General features: G+C 43.9%; 1 protein-coding gene across 1 annotated transcript in view; it reads right to left on the bottom strand.

Moving 5' to 3' along the window:
- LOC126385273 (F-actin-monooxygenase MICAL3-like) overlaps window positions 1-8443 on the bottom strand; it is a 72069-nt gene that overhangs the window by 54564 nt on the left and 9062 nt on the right. Inside the window, exons 15-20 of the mRNA XM_050036884.1 lie at window positions 7770-7856; window positions 7090-7255; window positions 3650-3753; window positions 3419-3491; window positions 3095-3272; window positions 2344-2464 (exon numbers count right to left, since the gene is read on the bottom strand). Of these exons, the coding sequence (XP_049892841.1) occupies window positions 2344-2464; window positions 3095-3272; window positions 3419-3491; window positions 3650-3753; window positions 7090-7255; window positions 7770-7856 (729 nt within the window). The remainder of the gene's footprint in view (window positions 1-2343; window positions 2465-3094; window positions 3273-3418; window positions 3492-3649; window positions 3754-7089; window positions 7256-7769; window positions 7857-8443) is intronic.

The following is an 8443-nucleotide window of genomic DNA, read 5'->3' as shown; positions in this document are numbered from 1 at the left end:
CTCTCTCTCTCTCTCTCTCTCTCTCTGTCTCATTGTGTCATACGGATTACTGTTAATTTATTATGCTGATCTGTTCTGTACGACATCTATTGCACGTCTGTCCGTCCTGGAAGAGGGATCCCTCCTCAGTTGCTCTTCCTGAGGTTTCTACCGTTTTTTTCCCCGTTAAAGGTTAAATGTGTTAACTAACTATGCTAAAGCTTTACAAGCTATTCAGGGCTGCCGACGATAACATTACCATGACTAACAGCAAGGCTACAGCTAACAAGTTAAAGGCGCTGTATGTAAGAATGTGGCCAAAACGGTTACTGCACTCAAATTCAGAATACTGCCGTGAGTCGTGTCTGCCCCCCCTCCCCTACAGATTTGAGGTTGTTGGACAGCGGCACGCTGGAGACTGATTTGTTTGCCCACGGGCGGCGGCACGCTGGAGACTGATTTGTTTGCCCACGGGCGGCTGCCGTGGCAGGGCCGCGTCACCGTGTGCTTGATCTTCGGTTTTCCAGCGGACCGTTCGAGCAAGTCCAGCTTCTCTGCTGCTAACGCTGCTGCTGGGATACAGCTGAGGAGACTGCTAATGCTATGTATCGGGACACTGCTAATGCTGCTTGCCGTGCTGCTGTAGCTCAGTCGTAACTGTAACTGATGCTGAGACTCTACTGACTGTGTGACTGGTAGACGGCGGTGGGTGGCGCAACAGGCCAAAACACAAATTCAAAACATAAACATGATTTGCAGACTGCAAAAACGTTTTTTAAATGCGAATATTCTGGCTGTACTATTGTTGTCTGTGAGATCAGTATGTTATATGAACATTATTCCTTAGTCTCTGTGACATATTAGGAGGATTTTATGACTATTTGCTTTAGATTTCTTACATATAGCTCCTTTAATGTACTGACACTCCTCAGACAGACACACACACACACACACACACACACATACTGGACAGCCTCTCAGTCCTTACCCGCTAATGTTAGCTCATGTACAACACAGGTACCACACAGAAACTTTTACATAGGGTCATAATGTGCTTCTAGTGACTGTCAAATCACCAGCGAAAGATGTTTTAAATGCGGACACGGAGAACAGCTGCCTGCTCTCATGGGACAAAGATCCTCTGAGAAGAAAGACGGTTCACTCTGCTCTGCTGCCAGGAACAAACTGGGAGGCAAAGATCCTCTCTGAGGAAGAGGGCTCACTTTGCTGCAGGGTTCACCAAAACGTTTTTTTGTTTTTTTCTTTTAATAAATTGAACACACATTAAAGAACATACAAGATCCTGTAGAGAATTAATACTTATAACACAATACAATAAACACTGTCAAATTAAATTAAGGAAGAGGATTTTTATAAAGGCAAATTAAATATTGGGGATTTATGTAAAAATATACGTAGACATATAAACAATTATATAATTAAAGATATGTAGGCTATGTTAGGTGAATACTCCTGTCAAATGCATGGTGTTGAAACGTTTAATTTTGATCTTCCTTAGTCCATTTAGACTTTATTTTATCATAACAATAACAATGAATATTATGAATTGTTCACATTTTAATTTAATTTTAATAACATTTATCACACAGCATTTTGTGGAAAAGTCAAATGTCCAGTTTACAGTTTTAATAAACTCAGTACTGTTTTTCAACACATATATTGTTTTGTCTTCATTCAATGTAGTTAGCACATATTGTTATTGCACCATTGGTTTTGACCTTGGTGCCGCAATAAATTTGTATTTATCAAAGGTCAAAGTGGCCTTGCCCTAAAAATGACTTAACTCCAGGCCTGGAATACCTACCTCAGAAAAATGTTGTTCAACATTGATATTATTGTTAAAATTGTTCAAAAGCTGTAAGAGAAGAGAAGAGACTAAAGTTTATTGTTTTTATGGTCAGTGTCAGGCTCTCAGCTGTTGCATTTAAGCTAAAAACAGGAGTGTTCCCTCTCTGCTGACCAGAGTTTATGTGCCTTGTGTCTCTTGTATCAGGCACAATCATAGGCTTTGTTATTTAATGATATTTTTTTATTATTTATTTATAATTTTTGTTACTTTTCCTTTTGTATCAGGAAATAAGCACAATAAATCTTTATGTTGAAAAAAATCGTGAGAGAATCGTGATCTCAATTAAAAGCCAAAAAATCGTGATTCTCATTTTTTCCAGAATCGTGCAGCCCTATGTGAGACTCACCGTCACTGGACTCCACCTCACTGCTTTCCTCCTCTTCCTCTTCTTCTTCATCATCATCTTCATCCTCCTCCTCCTCCTCCTCCTCCTCCTCCTCCTCTGCCTCCTCCTCCTCCTCCTCCTCTGCCTCCTCCTCCTCCTCCTCCTCTGCCTCCTCCCTCAGGTGGAGGTGTTGCTGCAGAGTTTCCCTCCATGAAGCTTTGGCCTCTTCTGATGTCACACAATGTCGACGGCTGCCTTCCTCCTCCTCTTCCTCCATCTCCGACCCTGAACTGAAAACAGACAGTTCACACTGAGTCTCAGCCGACATACGGAGGATCAATACTGACAAATCAATCAGTACAAACATATATGGAGGATCAATACTGACAACACAATGGTTATAAAGATGTCTCAGTAACATAAAAAATACTAAATCATATCTTTCAAGTTAGAATTATGTTATGTATGCCAGAGTTTTGGGAGACTGATCAGAAGGATCAGCATACATAACATAATTCTAACTTGAAACATAATGTGTTGAATATAAATTTGAATAATTTAATAATTATTGTATAATAATTTAAATATATTATTTTATAATTTAATTTATAATCTAAAATTACACTTCAGACTTTACGGGTGATTTTTTTTATTTAAAAATGCTAATTGTGATGTAAAAAGTCAAAAATACATTTAAAAATATTTTGCATGCAATTTTTATTTAAATTAAATTTGAAACAACAAAGGTCAAAGGTCAAAGGTTTTGACTTTTAGTGTCTGGTTGTTTATTTGTGACCTAAAAGCCCAGATTCAGAAACTGAACCTTAAATTGTGACACGAAGAAACATTTGACTTTTATTTTCCATGTTTTTGTATTTCTTCGTAGCGTTAACGACCCTCCATATGGAGCAGACTCAGACCTGGATCTGTGGCGGACCTTCTCGTCCATGCTCAGGTTGAAGCGGTTCAGCGTCTCCTCTGATACCTCCTCTGGCTCCTCCTCTGGCTCCTCCAGAAGCTCCACCTCCACCTTGGTCGAGCTGCGGCGGTAGTTCTCCAGCTCGATCCTCTCGGGTGTCGCCGCCATCACAGAAACCACTGCCGACACACCAAGACAGCCGCACACACACACAGACACACACAGAAACACACACACACTAAAGCCCACATTGATTCCAGTTTAAGGAGCGCGCTCAGTGTGACACACATGAAGACATGACATGACGCAGGTGACGTGGACTCACCTGAGGAGCGCCGACGCTCTGCTGAGATCAGAGAGTCTGCAGAGGAGCCTGACGGGGCCGAACACAGAGACGCCTGTGGACGAATCAATCACACCCTCTGATCAATCATCTGATGAGGTTATTGATCGTTTTAAATGTGAAGCTGATGAAAGTTTCTGAGTCCAAATGAAATCTGGATTTGAATTTAAGGTTTGAATTTGTGAATCTTAATCGGTCAGAAAGTTTCCTTACGATTGATGTGCGGTGTGAGGTGCCTCTGTCGGACGGCGTTGACCTCCTCTTGGCAGTCGGGGCGTTGAGTCGAGAGTCGTAGTGCTGCAGACAGTAAAACCTCCCTGAAACATCAGAACACACAGCGAGCGTCAGCTCCTCTTATACCAACATTCAAACTCACTCCCGCCTCACACTTCAAACTGTGCCCATGAGACCGCTGCACTCTGATTGGCTGCTGAGAGCTGATCTATATTTCCTGAAGGTCAAACACACAGGACCAGCTTTGTGTATGCATAGTGTGTATCATACACACACACACACACACACACAGATAGATGTGTGGTGGTGGTAACGCTTGAGGCTCCAACTGTTCACACAGATACAGTCGCAGGTCACATGACAGCATCATGTGGTTAACCAGTGACGGGTGGCGAGCTGCAGTGATCAGCGTGAAATCAGAGAGACAGATGGAGCGATGACTGATCAGCTGATTGATCCAGGACGAACAGGAGCAGGACTTCAGATAAGAAGTCAGAAGGTACAGAGAGACAGATGGAGCTGATTCTGGTTCGAGTCTGAATATAATAATTTCATCAAGTTGATATACACTCAGTAGCCACTTTATTAGGTACACCTGTTCACCTGCTTGTTAAAGGAAATGGCCACTTTATTAGGTACACCTGTTCACCTGCTTGTTAAAGGAAATGGCCACTTACTGACCCTCATGTCCACTAGAAGTCCAATGTAGTTTTTAATCCACAAAACTCGTTCGGGGTATCGGAGGATTTTCTCGGAACCCATCGGCTGTATTCAGCATCTGACTTCCGGCAGACGGTAATACAGCCTCTGGGGACAGACCCCCGATTTTTTGGCATTCCGGTTTGATTTGGGTGGAGTAGGCGAATTTCCGTTTCCGACTTCCGTTTATATATAAGTAAATATGCTGAACCATTGCGATGGATTCGTTAGCCAATTATGTTCGTTAGTTCACCGCACGGACCGTTTAACCTGGCAACAACTGCAGCCAGCTGAAACGTGATTGGTCAATATCACGCGGACTACAAACAGCCTACAACCGGAAACCAGGGCTCTTCCGCTCTTCTTCCAGAGGCAAGATCTCCAGGGTTTGCCTACAGACTCTACATTCACTGAATGTAGAGTCTGTATGTAAAGACAAATCGGAGGATAACAGCTAGCTGGAATAACAGCTACACTTGAAGTGCATGGAACCCACATTTTGAAAATGTTATAAAACTCCGGGGTGGCACGGTGGGGTGGTGGTTAGCACTCTCGCCTCACAGCAAGAGGATGGAGCGGTTAGAAGATGAATGAATGAATGAATGAATAAAACTCCGCTAATGCTTTTCTAAAACGTCAGAACAGCTCATCCGTCGTAATCCAAGTACCCTGAAGCCGCAGCATGCAACGCTGACTTGAAAAGACGTAAGTTACTCCACTTTTATAGCATCATTTCTCACTGTGGTCAGTTAGCCTGCAGGCTACTGTGTTTACATGGCAACTCACGCGAGACTTGCTGATGGCTAGTGGTGGTGCTAGTTCTTGAGTCTCGCACGAGTTGCCATGTAAACACAGCAGCCTGCAGGCTAACTGACCACAGTGAGAAATGATGCTATAAAAAAACAACAACAACAACAACAACAACAACAAAAAACAGCATTAGGCAACAACTACAAGGTTTTATTATTTGGCCTCTGAACTGAGAACCACAGGCAGTGTTTCCTGCCATTATATTAGGGGGCGCCCCGCCCCCCCAACGGCACCCCCCGCCGCCCCTTGAAAGTCAAGTTAATTTTAATTAATGTTATTTCCTATATAGCTCCAGATCACAGCAGAAGTCATTTAAGGTTACCTTTCCGGCTCGGGCCACATTTACCTGACAGAAAAGGTCCCGAGTCCGACGCAGTTTGTTACCTGACATAGTTATTGTTATGGACAGTGTGTAACACGCAGCTCACACAGCACTGAACACACAGTCAATTGACCTGTGGCTAAGCCCCGCCCTCAAACGCAATGAGCCAATCACAGTGCGTATAGCCATTCCCATACACTTGGACATCCTCTGCCTGGACGTCCATTGAAATGCATTACAGAAAGATTTGAAGTTTAAAAATGGTCAAACGGTGTGCATGGGGTACATGCAACTCTGACACAAGGTATCCTGAGAGGCTGGGCGACCAGGTGTATTTTTTACACTTTAAACCACATCTCAACCGAGAAAAGTGTCTCCTTTGGATAAAGTTGTGTGGTAACGTTAGACCACAACATCAACTCAACGTGAATAAGATTAACAATGATGTCTACATCTGTTCTAAGGTAAGTCAACATTGTGTTTGAGGCAACATATTGTCACTTTGCTGGAAAGAAATATAAAGTTATCTTTAACATCTCTAGCTAACGTTAGCTAAAGTTAGCCTAACGTTAGCTCCTAGCTGCGTTGTTCATCATGTCACCTTGTTTGCTGGGAGTTCATTAGCCTATTTTGTTCTAGTTTTGTACTTTGGTGATCGTACATCATTGTTAGCTGTTGTCCAAAGGGCTCTAGTTAAGCTAACGTTAACTTCTGGAGCTTAGCTTCATTAACTTATCTGTAATGGCAGAGATAACAAAGGTTGGCAAACGTTATGCTGAATGATTCAGTGTAAATACTGTAGCACCAAACTAACGGAGAGACACTCTTGGTAAAGATGGTAAAAAGGCCGTTATCCTTTTCTCATATTCTGAGCCAAAAACCTTAACTTCAGTGGCACTTTAACTTGTTGTCTTTGATGGTGACGGCAACCAGATGCGGTTCACAAGCGTACACTGTGACCTGTAAATTTTGGCTTGTAATTTATTTTTTTATTTCAGTTTTAATTACTGAATATCTGCTGAGATAAAATGCTGCTGTCCTGTGTGCAGATAAAGAGCCTTTATAATGTGCCCTGTTCCAACAGACAGCAGTCATGAGTTCATCCTGACCTCAGGCTGCTGAACATAAAGACTCTCACACAGTCATCAATAAATAATAAATCATAAAGACTCCACTACGAAGGTCAGACGGTGCAGACTAAATCCTGATGATCACAGACTAAACACTGATGATCACAGACTAAATCCTGATGATCACAGACTAAATCCTGATGATCACAGACTAAACACTGATGATCACAGACTGAACACTGATGATCACAGACTAAATCCTGGTGCTCTCCACAGACTAAATCCTGGTGCTCTCCACAGACTAAATCCTGGTGCTCTCCACAGACTGTGCTGGTTACAGAATAAAATAATATATTTATTAAAGTCTGTTGTTTTAAATACCTGATCATCTCTCAGACTCTGACAGGCTCATACACACGGTGGTTCAGTGAGACTTGATGAGACTGGGTGAGACATGGTAGGACTGGGAGAGACTCGATGAGACTCGGTGAGAGTCAGTGAGACTGCGTGAGACTCACGGTTGTGTTGGTCGAAGGCGTACGCCGCCAGGCGAAGCGTGGAGCCGCAGTGGAAACACTGGAAACAGCTGCGATGGAAGAACAAACTCTCTGCGCTCAGACGCTCCATTAGGTACACTCGTCTCTGACAGAAGAAACACACGTCACTGCTGCCGCCGCCGCACACCTGGAGACACACACACAGGTACACACAGGTAAACACAGACAGACTGACAGAACGTGTCCTGACAAAGCAGGTGCAGTGACATGTCCTCAGCTGATGAGACTCCTTCACGAACACATCACCTTAGTGTCAACACAGCAGANGGGGGCGGGGGGGGGGGGGGGGGGGGGGGTGCAAGCTGATGTGCAGTCAGCTGTCCTCTGATCAATAGACAGTATTCATGTCCTCTGACTGTCTCTTATTGATCTGAACTCTGATCACATGACACACAGAGCCCTGCAGAGCTTCAGGAATTAGACCGAGCCGCAGGACACAACAGCTGCTCACTGTTCATTCAGTTTTATAACACACACGTTACTGCCACACTGACCTACATACACGCCACATATACACACCACATACACACACCACATATACACATCACATATGTACACACAGTATGTACACACAGTATATATCTACAGTCTAACAGAGACACAGCACAGATACCCAGAATGCCGTGCAGCGGGCGCCATACCTGCTCATCCCTGCTGACGACGGACTGAGACCTGACCTTCTCTCTGAACCGAAAACTCATCTGTTCCTGCTGAAGAGTTCGCTTCCTCTGAGACACCGAGGCGTTTCCATGGAGACACACAGAGGACACCAAGACGTTAACGTGTGGACACTCAGTACTGGTCTGCTGGTCTATACTGGTCTCTACAGGTCTCTGCTGGTCTCTGTTGGTCTGTACTGGTCTCTACAGGTCTCTACAGGTCTCTACTGGTCTTTACAGGTTTCTGCTGGTCTCTTCAGGTCCCTACTGGTCTTTACAGGTCTCTGTTGGTCTGTACTGGTCTCTACAGGTTTCTGCTGGTCTCTACAGGTCTCTACTGGTCTTTACAGGTCTCTGTTGGTGTGTACTGGTCTCTACTGGTCTTTACAGGTTTCTGCTGGTCTCTTCAGGTCCCTACTCAGGGTCCGACGTTAAGGTTTTTTCCTACTTGCCCTGCCAGGCAAGTACTTCTCAAATCTACTTGCCCCATCTAAATTCTTACTTGCCATGCCTAAGAGATTCTTTTTCTGGCTGTGTGGTTTCGCTCATGATTTATATCTTACGTCAGCAGAGACGCTCAGCCAATGGAGGCAGCAGCACATAAAAAAGCAGCACACTGCAACTGGCCCCTCCGAGGACAGAAACAGGAGAGGAAA

This window comes from Epinephelus moara, chromosome 23 (assembly GCF_006386435.1).
Source record: "Epinephelus moara isolate mb chromosome 23, YSFRI_EMoa_1.0, whole genome shotgun sequence".
NCBI lineage: Eukaryota > Metazoa > Chordata > Actinopteri > Perciformes > Serranidae > Epinephelus > Epinephelus moara.
The sequence above is the reverse complement of the archived record's forward strand: the minus strand, read 5'-3'. Positions and strand labels throughout refer to the sequence as shown.